Source organism: Geotrypetes seraphini, chromosome 3 (genome assembly GCF_902459505.1).
Source record: "Geotrypetes seraphini chromosome 3, aGeoSer1.1, whole genome shotgun sequence".
Lineage (NCBI taxonomy): Eukaryota > Metazoa > Chordata > Amphibia > Gymnophiona > Dermophiidae > Geotrypetes > Geotrypetes seraphini.
Genome location: NC_047086.1, coordinates 109351703 through 109367704, shown reverse-complemented (window position 1 = coordinate 109367704; position 16002 = coordinate 109351703). Strand labels below are relative to the sequence as shown.

Here is a 16002-nt window from a genome sequence, read left to right as displayed (position 1 = left end):
AAGGCCAAAAACAGCTTAAAGACTGCAAAGCCTTCCCATATTGGAATAATACCGACACCGGTAACTGCAACAATAACTGGTGTCACGGGATAGGAGTCAAAAGCAGAGAAGACTCAAGTGAAAATGTCCCCAGAAACAAAAATCTCAACCGGGCAGGGCAGCACTAGAAGAGACGGTATCGACAGGGCTGACAATCCAAATAAATGGAAACACAGTGGAACATGTCGACAAGAAAGTCCTACATCAACTTGGATGTCGATATGGACTGCAACAACAATCAGAAATGATGACATTAACATGATGTCGATAAGAAGTCGACATCGAGCAGGGGGGTCGACACCAATTAGAAACGTCGACATCACTGACTGGAACAGATAAAACATGCCGAGGCCGACCGAAATCGTAGCATGAAAGAAAACACTGTGAAAAAGGAAAAATCGGTACCAAGGGATACAACACTGGTACCAAAGAGCAACATTCCCTAGATATCAAAGCACACAGCCCCGGAACAGACAGAAAAGGACACCGGTACCGATGGTCCCTGACCGGCACCAATGATGTCATTTCCAAGCAGAAAGAAAAGGATACCGGTACTGTGGGTCCATGACCGGTACCCATGGTGTCATTACTGAGCAGAGAGAAAAAAGACACCGAGACCATTAGTCCATGACCGGCACCCAGGGCCAATGACCGGTACCATCGGTGCCACTCCTGGAGGAGAAAGAAAGAACACCGGCACCCTTGGTCGATGACCGATACCATCGGTGCCACTCCCGGAGGAGAAAGAAAGAACACCGGTACCCTTGGTCGATGACCAGTACCATAGATGTGACTCTAGAATAGAAGAAAAGAACACCGGTACCCGTGGTCAATGACCGGTACCATAGGTGGGACTGCAGAATCAAAGAAAAGAACACTAGTACCCTTGGAAGAGGACCGGTACCATGGATGTGGCTGCAGAATAAAAGAAAAGAACACCGGTACCCTTTGGTCGATGACCGGTACCCTAGGTGTAGAAGAAAGAAAAGAACACCAGTACTCTTGTCTCATGATCGGCACCATCAATGTTGCTCCACGCTTCCAAGATGAACATGCCTATATCAAGACAGTCATCGACATCGAATCGGAGCTAGAGAGAGGACTGAAAAAAGGTCAGCTGGACTTGACTCACTGGGAAACCAAGCTGTTACAATATCAAACTTACCAAAAGAAGAAACATCACCAACTGTGCAGCTGGAAATCGATGTCGGAAGGATGTTGGGTACCGGATCACCGGCGTCGACTGGTGCCGGATGGATGGTGTCATCAACTGGAAACAGCTTCTGGAGAAAGCACATGAAAATGTGCTGAAGAAGAAAAAAGCAAGGGAAGAAAAAAACGACAAGGTCAAGGCCCCGAAATTGCTAAAATAATAGGAGGATGTCGGTGAAAACAAGTTCCCCCACAAAACAACCGTGTGGATAAAGAATGGGCAGGAAAAACCAGCCCGGGACAACAGCTATGTAGAGGGGAAAAAAGAAAATGGAGATCCATAAGGCCTCAAAAGGCCTAACCCACAATGAAAGGAAAAAATAAAATGAAAGTTTTGGGTTGTTTTTTTTTTTAAATACATGAACTTAGAAAAACAATAAAAGAAGAAACTGACAAAAAGTCAGGAAAACCGCGAGAGCGGGAAGGCAGCGAAAGGAAAATTTTTCAACAGCCGTTGAAAACGCGACTTCTTAGCTCCGCGGAAACTAAAGAACTGAGGGACCGCATGTCTCCGTTGGGTGGGAAGGCACTCGCGCATGCACAGTGTGGGTGTCAAGAGCTTTTTTCAAGCTCTTGAAGTGTCCGTACCGGGGTTCCGTGGTGACATCACCCATCAGTGAGAATATATGCCTGCTTGTCCTGGGATAACTGGTGTTAGTCCGCAAACATGAGCTAAGATTTAACAGAGAGAGGAAAAGTCCTTTTTGTTTGTTTTGTTTACACCACAGCGCCAGTGTGGTTAGGAGAAGGCAAAGGGGGTGAAGAGGCTATAAAATAAACCCACCAGAATGTTTGAAAAAACACCCAATTGAGCAGGAAAATTGAATTGAAAAATCGATTCAATAGGCTGAATCGAATCGAATCGAAATTATTTTTTCCTGAATCGGGCAGCACTAAAAAGTAAAGCCTGGAACTACAATTATAATCAGGCTTCATCTCCCATACAGTCCAAGCTTATGTTCTGGACTCTTATAAACAAGGTTTTAGTTTTTCAAAACAGCACAAATTGTCATCAAATATTCCCTTCCACAGCAGCAAATATTGGGAAACACCAAAATTCAGCTGCTGTCAGCCTATATAACTTTCAGGTATGAATCAGCCTCTACATAAACAGCACAAATTGCAAAGGCACAATCAACAATGAAGCTCCTAGGTCCCACACCGTTGTTAATTACAGTGATAGGAAAATGAGACAACACTGGGAGAAGAAGAGGATGGAGGCATGCAATGAAGCTACTAAGTAGTAGATTTAAAACAAACCAGAGAAAATATTTATTCACACATGTAATTAAACTCTGGAATTCATTGCCAGAGAATGTGGTGAAATTAGTTAGCTTAGAATTTAAAAAAAGGTTTGGATAATTTCCTAAAAGAGAAGTCCATATGCCATTATTGAGATGGCTTGGGGAAATCCACTGCTTATTTCTAGGATAAGCAGCATATAATTTGTTTTACTTCTTGGGATCTAGCTAGGTACTTGGGACCTGGATTGGAAACAGGCTTGATGGACCTTCCGTCTGTCCCAGTATAGTAATTCTTATGTTCTAACCTCGGTGGTAGTCATAAAACCTGTCTGAGGTATGTGCCTTTACAATTCACATTTCTTTATTTCTTTCATTCCTCATTTTCTGCATTCAGCAGGCCAGAGAAAAGATAATTGATCAAGAGGTAGTATTGCCAACTCTGAAGAAACATTTTCATTTACAGTTAAAGATTCTCTTCCTCCCAACCCAATTTTTTTTTCAGTCGTCAGTTTAAAAGTCTAAATGCCTAGGAAGAGGTTTCCTTGAAGATTTTACAGAGTTAGGAGGAAAGGGAACTTCTAAACTTCTCAGCCACTGCACTTGTACCTGGCCTAGCTGCTGCCTGTGGTCCAAGCCCCTTCGAGCTCCTACCCAACATCAGACAAAGCTGGAAGAAAGATGTAGTCAGAGTTCACAAACTTCTGAGAAATTTACATATGCCATAAAGACACTTACAGACTTTATGGACAAGTTAGTTTTCCTGATGTTTTTAAGGGCAGATGAGTGGTTTGTCAATGCTGCCCAGACATGCTGTCCTTACCCTTCTCCCTCTCTTTTGGTGCAATTTAATTCTCCCTTCTTCCTTGCCATGCTTTCCTTCCATTTCTTGGTCACATTTTGCTTCCCCTTTTTTCCCTCCTTTCTCACCAACCATATTCCAAGTTTATTATGTTATTGCTACCCCGTGCCTTGGTGAAAACCTTCAGGACAGCTTACAGTCAGTATAATAGGATACATACGGTGGTTACTATAATCAGAGTTAGGTGTAACAAACTGGCACATAAGTAGGTCAAGAATGAATTACATAGGTAAGAGAGGAGGGAGAAAACATAAGGAAGGCTCCATGTTACTTGGTGCCCTCTGCGCTATGTATTGAAGAAGGGGTTAATATGCATCAGCAAAGAGGAATGTTTTTAGGTTTGCCTTGAACTTATCAGTAGACATTAATGACTGTAACAATAGTGGTAGAGAGTTCCACAGCTTTGGGGCCTTGATTGCAAAGATGGGGTCCCTAACATGTTTGTGGACTAGTTCCCTGTCTACAGGCACACTCTCTCTTCTATACTTAGTTGGTAGGCTTAGGTAGGCCAGTTTTCAGTCATTTACATAAAGATATTGTGTGGGTAAAAAGTAGATTCCCTGTTCTACACCACGCATACTTTTAAATACAATTGGTAGGGAAAATGAGGTTCTTAAGTTTCAAGTTTATTAGGATTTTATATACCGCCTATCAAGGTTATCTAAACAGTTTTTACAATCAGGTACTCAAGCATTTTCCCTATCTATCCCGGTGGGCTCACAATCTATCTAACGTACCTGGGGCTATGGAGGACTGAATGACTTACCTAGAGTCACAAGGAGCAGCACGGGTTTGAACCCACAACCCCAGGGTGCTGAGGCTATAGCTCCAACCACTGCGCCACACACTCCTCCATAATCTTTCTAGCAGAAAGACATATCTAATCTAATCTAATCCTTAGGTTTGTATACCGCATCATCTCCACGTTCGTAGAGCTCAACGTGGTTTACAGTAGGAGAAATAGGAAGGAACTACAACAGAGGGTTAGAGGTAGAAGTGTGAAGAAAATTTAGAGGACTTGGGATGCCAAGATATAAGAGTTTCCTTGATTCCTAAGTTGGAGGGAGACTTACATTTTTTGAGAAAAGCCAGGTTTTCAGATGTTTGCGGAAAACTTGGAGAGAGCTCAAGTTCCGAAGAGGGGAGGTAAGGTTGTTCCAGAGCTCAGTGATTTTGAAGTGGAGGGAGGTCCCTAGCTTTCCTGTGTGGGAAATGCCTTTTAGCAAGGGGAAGGATATTTTTAATTTGTGGGAGGATCTGGTGGTATTAGGGTTTGAGGAATTCCAAGAAAGAGGGATAAAGGAAGTGAGGATACCATATAGGATTTTGAAAGTTAAACAGGCGCATTTATAGTGGACCCTGGCGATTATCAGAAGCCAGTGGAGCTTGGCCAGGAGCCTTGAACCAGTAGGTTATCTCTTGTAGTTGCGAGTTGTGTAGAAGGCATTATCAGGCATCTTCTACATTTTTTTCTCTCTCAGCTCCACCTCCTGCATCACTACGCAGTGCTCTAACACATCAGTTTGTACCAAAGCAGTTGACATTCACTATAAAAGGAGACATAAAAAGAGGAGGGATATGGGGAAACTCCCTGACCAAGCTGATTGTGCTCTGTTCTTCAACGATTAAAATACAACCAATCATTAATGTGAGTGACTGACAAGGGAGGAGAGTGTGGCGTAGTTGTTAGAGCTACAACCTCAGCACCTAGAGGCTGTGTGCTCAAACCCTGAGCTTCTCCTTGTGACCCTGGGCAAGTCATTTACTTGTCTATTATAATATATTCTTAACTCCTTAAGTTGATGTAACAATTTTTGGTGTGGCTTAGTGGTTAGAGCTACAGCCTCAGCACCCTGAAGTTGAGGGTTCAAACCCCATGCTGCTCCCTGTGATCCTGGGCAAGTTACTTAATCCTACACTGCCCCAGGTACATTAGATAGACTGTGAGCCTGCTGGGACAGATAGAGAAGATGCTTCAAGCGGAAGCTAGGAGGTGCTGTGCTGTGCTGTGCTGAACTGCACCCCAAACCACGAGGCAGGCAGGCAGTGGAGGAAGCTGCGGGGTTTGAGGAATCGGAAAGCAGGCAGAGAGAGGAGAACAGAGGGCTGAGAATGGTGCAGACTGAGGCAGGTGGCCAGAGAGCGGAGCGGACAGAGAGAGGAGGTTAAAAGCGGTCAAGAGAGAGGAGACAGAGAGCGGAGCGGACAGAGACCAGAGCGGACAGAGTGAGAGGGTTAAAAGCAGGCAACCGGAGAGTGGAGCTGAAAGCAGGGGAGGAGAGCCAAGGGGCAAAACCAGACAAAGCGGAGCCAAGGGGAAGAGGCGAGAGATAGCATCCGCCCACCCCCGACATCACCAGCCAAACTCCCTCATAAAAGGGGAGGAGCCAATGGCGACAATCGCAGTCTTTGCCGCAAGGGGAAGCTAGGAGGTGCTGTGCTGAACTGCAACCCAAACCACGAGGCAGGCAGGAAGTGGAGGAAGCTGCGGGATTTGAGGAATCGGAAAGCGGGCAGAGAGAGGAGAACAGAGGGCTGAGAACGGTGCAGACTGAGGCAGGTGGCCAGAGAGGGCAGCGGACAGAGAGAGGAGGATAAAAGCGGTCAAGAGAGAGGAGACAGAGAGCGGAGCGGACAGAGTGAGAGGGTTAAAAGCAGGCAACCGGAGAGTGGAGCTGAAAGCAGGGGAGGAGAGCCAAGGGGCGAAACCAGACAAAGCAGAGCCAAGGGGAAGAGGCGAGAGATAGCTCCGCCCACCCCCGACATCACCAGCCAAACTCCCCCATAAAAGGGGAGGAGCCAATGGCGCGCAGCCGTTCGGCGCGCGGCGAAGGCGAGCGGCAAAGGCGCTCGCCTTAGTGAGAGCGCCTTTGCGAAGGAGCCTTGAGAAGGAGCCAGGAGACCGTGCAGCCCAGCAACGACATCTAACTTCTTGAAAATAAACCACAGGTACCTCTTCTATACTCATTTCTCTCTTCTCTCTCTACTCTTTCAGCTAGCTGCGCGCCAGGCACCACCATACACACCGTGGGACATAGGAACGAGAAAGAAGTAATGGAGGCTGTAGGAACACAGCAGAGCTACCCAGTATACTGCATCGAATGTCATATGTATGACTACCTCCCCTCCGGGAGATGGGCGTACATATGCAGTCGATGCCAGGAACTGGATAGCCTGAAGAAGGAGGTCGGGAGATTGCAGGTTCGAATACAGGAGCTGGAGGGACTCTGCACCATAGAAGAACAATGCTGGGCAACGGAGGACACCGCCAGAGTGGAACACATCACAGAACAAGTTAGAGAGCTCGAGAATTTCATCGAGGAGGCCTGCAGGATGGTGGAGGCACGGGACCACCAGCTCATCAGGAGGGAACCAATGGGCGAACGACAGAATCCACCAGTCACCATGGGAGTAGGACCTTGCAGAGAATCTGGACAGGCAGATGAGGAGGAGACCCGACAGAACCCGGAGGAGGAAATTGAGGACTGCGCCACCGACACAGACCTGAGACCAGAGAGACAGTTGAGGAAGGGGAAATCTGCTATCGTAGTGGGAGACTCAATCCTGAGAGGAGTGGACAGTCACATAGCTGGAGGGAGAGAGGACCGTCTAGTGACATGTCTCCCGGGGGCAAGAACGAAGGACGTCATCGACAGAGTCGAGAGGATCCTGGAAGGGGCCGAGACGGAGGAGACAGCTGTAGTAATTCATGTTGGAACCAACGATGTCAGCAGGAGGGACTACAACAGGACTGCACTAACTGATCAGTTCAGGATCCTGGGGAGGAAACTGAAACTGAGGGCAAGGAAGGTAGCTTTCTCGGAGATCCTGCCAGTACCGAGAGCGGACGCAAGGAGGCAGAGTGAACTACAAGCAATAAACGGTTGGCTCAGGAGATGGTGCGAAGAGGAGGGTTTCCTTTTTGCACGGAACTGGACAACTTTCTTGGGAAAGAATAAGCTCTACAGGAGAGATGGACTGCACCTGAGCACGACGGGGACGAGGATGCTGGCACGCAACGTCCAGAGCATCATAGATTTGGCTTTAAACTGAGGAAGAGGGGAAAGCCAACAGTCGATCTGACACATCGGACAAAAGTATCAAGTAAGGATACTGAGCAAGGACATTGTAAAAGAGGGCTCGGGACTGAGTGGAAATTTTTGGAACAAGGGCCTAAGGATGCATTACAGGGGAGCCATGGACATGGAGCAAGGACATTGTAAAAAAGGGATCGGGACTGAGAGGGAATTTTTGGAAAAAGAACCTAAGGACGCAATGCAGGGGACACGGGCCAAAGATATTGAGCAAGGACACTGTAAAAGAGGGCTCAGGACTGAGTGGGAACTTTTTGAAAAAGGACCTAAGGGAGAAATGCAGGGGTCTAGTGCACGAATAGAACTGGCAAGCAGCACTAATAGAGAACAACGGATTCCAGAGGGACAACCGAAAACAGGGAAACAAGCTGAGGACGAAACAGACACACCACAGGAGGAGGATGACCGAGATGAGGCTTGGGGTCTATAAACTCACGAGGGGGATGCCAGGAGCGCCAAACCACGAGGAAAAACAGCAAGAAAGGCGAACAAACGGGACTTACTTTGCTTATACACTAATGCTAGGAGCCTAAGTGCTAAAATGGGAGAGCTGGAAGTCCTAGCCAGCAAAAAGGGATTAGACATAATTGGAGTAACAGAAACGTGTTGGACTGATGACAATAAATGGGATGTGGCTTTACCAGGTTTTAAACTATACAGGAGAGATAGGTCACACAAGAAGGGTGGAGGAATAGCGTTATACATAAAATAATCCATACCTTCAACCAGGATGGAAACAACAGTAAGGGCGGGCGACTTGGAATCACTATGGGTTAAGCTACCAGGAGGAACTGGAGCAGACACAAAATTGGGTCTGTACTATCGCCCACCTGGACAAACGGAAGAAATTGACCAAGATCTGGAGGCTGAACTGAGGCAGGTATGCAAAAGCGGAAGTGTGGTGGTGATGGGAGACTTCAACTTCCCGGGAATAAACTGGAGTATTGGGCACTCAAACTGCATGAGAGAGACCAAATTCCTGGAGGTCACGAGGGATTGTTTCATGGAACAGCTGGTCACGGAACCAACACGGGGTGATGCCACTCTTGACCTAATCCTCAACGGACTAGGGGGACCCGCTAAGGAGGTGGCGGTACTAGCCCCACTAGGAAACAGCGATCACAACACGATCCAGTACAGGCTAGAGATTGGATCATCAAAGGTAAAAAGAACTACAACGACTGCACTTAACTTCAAAAAAGGGAATTATGACGCCATGAGGAAAATGGTGAGAAAGAAACTCAACGATAGCGCAAGGAAGACGGACTCTGTAGAAAATGCCTGGGCCCTACTCAAGAGCACAGTGCACGAAGCACAGAACCTGTGCATCCCCAAGTACAGGAAAGGGTGCAAAAAAAATAGAACAAAAAACCCAGTGTGGCTAACAAATGCAGTAAAAAAGGCGATAAGTGACAAGAAAGCATCATTCAAAAAAAGGAAAAAGGACAAAACAGAGGAGAACCAAAAGGAGCATAAAAAACACCAAAAGGAGTGTCACCGAGTGGTTAGGAAAGCAAAAAGAGAATTTGAAGAGAGACTGGCGGGGGAAGCAACAAACTTCAAATCATTATTCAGGTACGTTAAGGGGAAGCAACCAGCAAGGGAGGAAGTGGGACCCTTGGATGATGGGGACAGAAAGGGAGTGGTAAAAGAAGAAAAGGAGATAGCTGACAGGCTAAATAAGTTCTTCACGTCAGTCTTCACGAGGAAGGACACAACCAACATTCCGGAACCTGAGGAGCAGGGGGAGCAGGATGAAAATCTGGTTCAACTAGAGGTAAGCAAGGTGGATGTCCTCCGGCAGATAGACAGGCTAAAGAGCGACAAATCGCCAGGTCCAGATGGCATCCACCCAAGGGTACTCAAGGAACTAAGGAACGAAATAGCTGAACCACTTCGACAAATATGCAACCTATCCTTAAAAACTGGAGAGATTACGGAAGACTGGAAAATAGCAAATGTTACGCCCATCTTCAAGAAAGGCTCAAGGGGAGACCCAGGAAACTACAGGCCGGTGAGCTTGACCTCGGTCCCGGGAAAGATGATGGAAGCACTGATTAAAGACAGCATCTGGGAACACATCGACAACTATGGGCAACTAAAGTCGAGCCAGCATGGCTTCTGCAAGGGCAGGTCATGCCTCACGAACTTATTATACTTCTTTGAGGGGGTAACCAGCCAGGTGGATAAAGGGGAATCCATAGATATCATTTACCTTGACTTACAAAAAGCCTTCGACAAGGTGCCACATGAAAGACTACTAAGGAAGCTATGGAACCATGGGGTGCAAGGGGAGGTCCACCAATGGATCAAAAACTGGTTGGCGGACAGGAAACAGAGGGTTGGAGTAAAGGGCCATTACTCAGACTGGCAATGGGTCACAAGCGGAGTTCCACAGGGGTCGGTGCTGGGACTGCTACTTTTCAACATATTCATTAACGACCTGGAGGCAGGAACAAAATGTGAGGTTATTAAATTTGCGGATGACACCAAACTATATCGCTAGGTAAATAACATGGAGGACTGCGAAGATCTCCAAAAAGATCTGACAACACTGGAAGAATGGGCCAAAAAATGGCAAATGAGTTTCAACATAGGGAAGTGCAAAGTTGTACATATAGGGAAAAAAAACCCAATGTTCACTTACAAAATGGGGGGATCAGTGCTAGAGGTGAGCGACCTTGAAAGAGACCTGGGAGTGATGGTAGACACAACATTGAAGGCGTCGGCGCAGTGTGCAACAGCCTCAAGGAAAGCAAACAAAATGTTGGGTATCATTAAGAAGGGTATCACGACCAGAAAGAAGGAAGTCATCTTGTCACCAGTGTTCCCGCTAAGCTGCGTTGGCCTGCGCTCACGCACAAAATATTACATCGCAGCGCAAAGTTTCTCTTCACAGCGCACACACGCGTCGGTAAGGTAAGGGGACGCATTGGGGGGATTGCACTTCCCCACAATTGCCATGCTTCGGTTCCTCTTCTTCCTTCCTTCCTCCCCCCCCCCCCCGCGGGACCCTGCGGCACCATCAACTCTTACTCCCTCTAATGTCGGCCCTGCAGCTCCAGACTTCCTCGCACCTTCTCCCCTCCCCCTTTGGATCGCTATTATTTTAAATGTTATAGCCGCGGAGCTGTATCCATCAGTGGAGATGTCTAACCTCGGCCTGCCCCGGAACTCTTACTGCAGCAGCCGCCCGTCTAGGCAGGAACAGGAAGTCACTGTTGCAGTAAGAGTTCCGGGGCAGGCCGAGGTTAGACATCTCCACTGATGGATACAGCTCCGCGGCTATAACATTTAAAATAATAGCGATCCAAAGGGGGAGGGGAGAAGGTGCGAGGAAGTCTGGAGCTGCAGGGCCGACATTAGAGGGAGTAAGAGTTGATGGTGCCGCAGGGTCCCGCGGGGGGGGGGGAGTAAGGAAGGAAGAAGAGGAACCGAAGCATGGCAATTGTGGGGAAGTGCAGAGCTGCAGGGAAGAGTGTTGCGGTACCCAGCTGGAGGGAGAAGGAAGATGAGGGAGGGAATTAAAGGAGATGCCAGGGCTTGGAGCGTAGGAGGAAGGTATGCCAGTCTAAGGGAAAAGGAAGGGGGAGATGTGAGAGCATGGAGGGGGAGCGAAAGATGGAAGAAAAGGAAAGGAGAGAGATGCCAGAGAATCAGGGAAGGGGAGATACCAGACTATGAGGAGAGGTGTGGGAGAGGGAAGGCGAGGAGAGAGATGCCAGACCAATGGGGTGAAAGGAGAGATGGAAGGGGGAGGCATACAGTTTCTGGAAGGGGCATAGAAGGAGAGAAGATGCCATATAGGGGAAGAGAGACGGCAGACAGTGGATGGAAGGAAGAGAGTTACAAGAAGATGAGGAAAGGAGAAACCACAGAAGACAAAGGTAGAAAAAAAATTCTATTTATTTATTGCTTTAGGAGACATGTGTCACTGTTTCTGTGAAGCATTGTATGCAGAGTCCAGCTTCTTGCTGGTTCAATTTAACCTTTGTCTATGTATTTTTATTTTATCCCCCCTTTTACAAAACTGTGAAGCGTTTTTAGCACCAGCCTTGGTGGTAGCAGCTCTGATGCTCAGAATTTTATGAGCATCAGAGCTGTTACCTCCGTAGCTAAAATCCACACTACAGTTTTGTAAAAGAGGGAGGGGTTAGTTTGTGATTACATATTCCTTACTAGGCGAAGGTGTTTTCTGTGTTCTGTGTGTTCGAAAGACATGGTTTTCTGTTAGGATTGACGGTGTAGGATTGATCTGTGCTGGTCTGGCTTGTTTAGTTTTACAATGGGTGTATTGATGTACTGCTCACTGCAATATGTAAGATGCTGCCTTTTCCTAGGTACTCATGTGTGACGTGTGGTTTGTTACTAAAAATCATGTTTTTCTTACAGATGGGGGGGGGTGCCAAAAAATGATGGGCCCCGGATGTTACATATGCTAGGTACGCCACTGTATGTAAAGATACCAGAAAGCTGGCGTAGCAAAAACTTCTAAGTTTTGAGTATTTAACCCTCCCACAATCTCACGGGCACTCGTTTCAAGTTTATTGAGATTTTGATTTAAACGCAATATCAAATATTTTCAATGCGTATAACAAAAATAAATTTGGGGAAATAAATAAAACCATTTGAACCAGTGTTCCCGCTAAGCTGCGCTGGCGTGCGCTGGCGCACAAAATATTACATCGCAGCGCACACGTTTCTCGTCACAGCGCACGATCGGAAGAGGCGTACGGCAGATGGCAGGGCGGCGAGAGGAGAATCGGGCGAGTTGGCTCATAACTTGCTGGCGCCCGATATTTTTGGCTCACGGTGAAAAAAGTTTGCTCACAACACCCGCCCGCTTAGAGGGAACACTGCTTGTCACTGTATCGTGCTATGGTGCGCCCGCACCTGGAGTACTGTGTTCAATTCTGGTCGCCGTACCTCAAGAAGGACATGGAGGTACTTGAGAGAGTTCAAAGAAGAGCAACTAAGCTAATAAAGGGTATGGAGGACCTCTCATATACTGACAGACTGAAAAGGCTAGGGCTTTTCTCCCTGGAAAAGCGGAGACTTAGAGGAGACATGATAGAAACCTTCAAGATCATGAAGGGCATAGAAAAAATAGACAGGGACAGATTTTTCAAATTAAGGGGATCAACAAGTACATGGGGGCACTCAGAGAAATTGAAAGGGGAGAAGTTTAGAACAAACGCTAGGAAGTTCTTTTTCACACAGAGGGTGGTGGATACATGGAACGCACTACCGGAGGATGTGATAAACAGGAGCACGCTACAGGGGTTCAAAGAAGCTTTGGATAGGTACTTGGAAGACAAAGGGATTGAGGGGTACAGATAAGAGTAGAGGTAGATTATAGGGATGGGATTAGAGGTAAGTTATAAAATTAATCAGGGATCACTGTTCAGGCACTAGGCCTGATGGGCCGCCGCGGGAGCGGACCGCTGAGCAAGATGGACCTCTGGTCTGACTCAGCGGGGGCAACTTCTTATGTTCTTATGTTCAGAATCTGATTTGTAACCCATTCTGTGCTCCTTTGGGAGCATGGGCTAAAAAAATTGAAATAAAAAATATATATCAGTAGCATTAACTACACCTCAGGAGAGGTGTGAGTGGCTCACCTTAGGCATTAATACTGGATTATAGATCTTGCATTAATATTTAATGAAGTCACTTTCAGGCATCTGTTTCAGTAAGTATTATACCCTGTCAAGTCACAGCCCAGACTGTATTAGAATGCTCATTGTCCATCCCTACTTTCTTTTTTTGTTTTTGCCTTTGAATCTAAGGTTGTTCCTTCTTTTTTGGTGATTATCTACATACACCTTAACCATGACCATGTAACAACACTAATGCTCATACAGATTATATACACATATTAGGTAACATTGCATTAAGGTGCTTTAAACTGGGTTAAATATGGAGGTTAACACTAACTCCCTTTAGACCCAGAGAAACGTAGACCATAACAGCAGATAAAAGCCCTTGGTTCCAGTTTCTTTCCCGATGTATGCCATAGACCTTAGTTGTTCTCTGGTGTTCTCTTCCCTTCTTTGCAACCAGGGATATGTCCCTACCATGGCAACAGAAGAGATGCAGCAATGCTCAGGCCAGAAGTCACAGCTACCAGATAAGCTACAGTCAGGTTGGGGATTGTAACCAGCAGGACCGCAAATGGAATCATCCACTATGGGAAAGAGAACAAAGCAGAGGGAATCAGGTGCAACGAAGTAAGTCACAACATTTGAGATTAACTACTCAAATAAGGCCACTTTTACATCACTGATGCTCAATGCCATTAGTCCACAAATTCACCCAGTTCTCAGGATATCTTTGGTGATGTACTTTGTCTAAAAATCAGGTTAATTGGCTTATGTTGTTACTCTGAGAACTATACGGCTGGATGTGTGGAGGAGTGCATTTAAGACCCATTGATTTGCAGCCACTAAAATGCAGATTTAAAATTCATGCAACAGTCTGTAAAACAGCAGTACTTGATCGTTTCCTCAGAATATCAGTTTGCTCATTTCCATATCTCCTTCTGTTCTCACATGGAAGTCTGTAGTTGCTGAATATTAATTCAAGATGGTTTGGGTTTATTGCAGCTCCTTGTGATCTTGGGCAAGTCACTTTCATTGCCTCAGGTACAAACTTAGATTATGAGCCCTCCAAGGACAAGGAAATACCTGGTGTACCTGAATGTAACTCACTTTGAGTGGGCTGAGGAACTGGGTTCAACTAGGTTCAATTCCCACTAAGAGCTCCTTGTGACTCGGGGCAAGGCACTTAAACCTCCATTGCCCAAGGTACAAAAACTAAGGGATAGAGAAAGTACCTGCATATAATATACATATCAACTCTTTTGGGTGTACCACAGAGAGGCAGTAAGTCAAATATATTAAAAAAGTGTGAGCTATCTCTAAATAAATATTCTAAAAGTCTGAAGAAAAAAATACACGGACGTCTATAGTTTTATGAAAGATCACGGATGATCTAAAGTGTTAAAATAAAAGGGGAGGGTGTGGCATAGTGGTTAGAGCTACAGCCTGAGCACCCTGAAGGTGAGTCTGACCTCGGTACCGGGAAAGATGGTAGAGGCACTGATAAAGGACCGCATCATTGATCACCTTGACGGACACAGTCTGATGAGGACCAGCCAGCACGGTTTCAGCAAAGGCAGATCTTGTCTGACAAACTTGATGCACTTCTGCACTTGCTGCACTTCTTCGAGGGAGTAAACAGGCAGATAGACAAGGGCGACCCGGTCGACATTGTATATCTGGACTTTCAGAAGGCGTTTGACATATTGAAGAGCACGGGTCCAAGCACCGAGCCCTGCGGCACCTAACTGGTGACGCTCTTCCAGTCCGAGTATTGTACATTTACCCCCATTCTCTGTTTCCTATGCTCCAGCCAGTTTTTAATCCAAGTATTTCACCCTCGATTCTGCATGAACGACTACTTTGGAAAATTGCGAGCCATGGAATCGAGGGTGAAATACTTGGATTAAAAACTGGCTGGAGCATAGGAAACAGAGAATGGGGTAAATGGACAATACTCGGACTGGAAGAGTGTCACCAGTGAGATGCCGCAGGGCTCGGTGCTTGGACCCGTGCTCTTCAATATCTGTATAAATGATCTGGACATAGGTACAACGAGTGAGGTGATTAAATTTGCGGACAATACGAAGTTATTCAGAGTAGTGAAGACACAGGGGGATTGCAAAGATCTGCAACGTGACATAATCAGGCTCGAAAAATGGGCATCGACATGGCAGATGAAATTCAACGTGGATAAGTATAAAGTGATGCATGTCGGTAACAAAAATCTCATTCACGAATACAGGATGTCCGGGGCGGTAATTGGAGAGACCTCCCAGGAAAGAGACTTGGGAGTTCTGATCGACAAGTCGATGAAGCCATCCGCGCAATGTGCAGTGGTGGCGAAAAGGGCAAACAGAATGCTAGGAATGATAAAGAAGGGGATCACGAACAGATCGGAGAAAGTTATCATGCCGCTGTACCGGGCCATGGTGCACCCTCACCTGGAGTACTGCGTCCAGCACTGGTCGCCGTACATGAAGAAGAACATGGTACTACTTGAAAGGGTCCAGAGAAGAGCGACTAAGATGGTTAGGGGGCTGGAGGAGTTGCCGTACAGCGAAAGATTAGAGAAACTGGGCCTCTTCTCCCTCGAGCAGAGGAGATTGAGAGGGGACACGATCGAAACATTCAAAATACTGAAGGGAATAGAATTAGTAGATAAGGACAGGTTATTCACCCTCTCCAAGGTAGGAAGAACGAGAGGGCACTCTAAAGATGAAAGGGGATAGATTCCGTACGAACATAAGGAAGTTCTTCACCCAGAGAGTGGTAGAGAACTGGAACGCTCTTCCAGAGTCTGTCATAGGGGAAAACACACTCCAGGGATTCAAGACAAAGTTAGGCAAGTTCCTGCTGAACCGGAACGTACGCAGGTAGGGCTAGTCTCAGGACACTGGTCTTTGACCAGAGGGCCGCCGCATGAGCGGACTGCTGGGCATGATGGACTGCTT

General features: G+C 46.6%; 1 protein-coding gene across 1 annotated transcript in view; it reads right to left on the bottom strand.

The window, feature by feature from the left end:
• MFSD2B (major facilitator superfamily domain containing 2B) overlaps positions 1–16002 on the bottom strand; it is a 138213-nt gene that overhangs the window by 24284 nt on the left and 97927 nt on the right. Inside the window, exon 11 of the mRNA XM_033937131.1 lies at positions 13526–13635. Within this exon, the coding sequence (XP_033793022.1) occupies positions 13526–13635 (110 nt within the window). The remainder of the gene's footprint in view (positions 1–13525; positions 13636–16002) is intronic.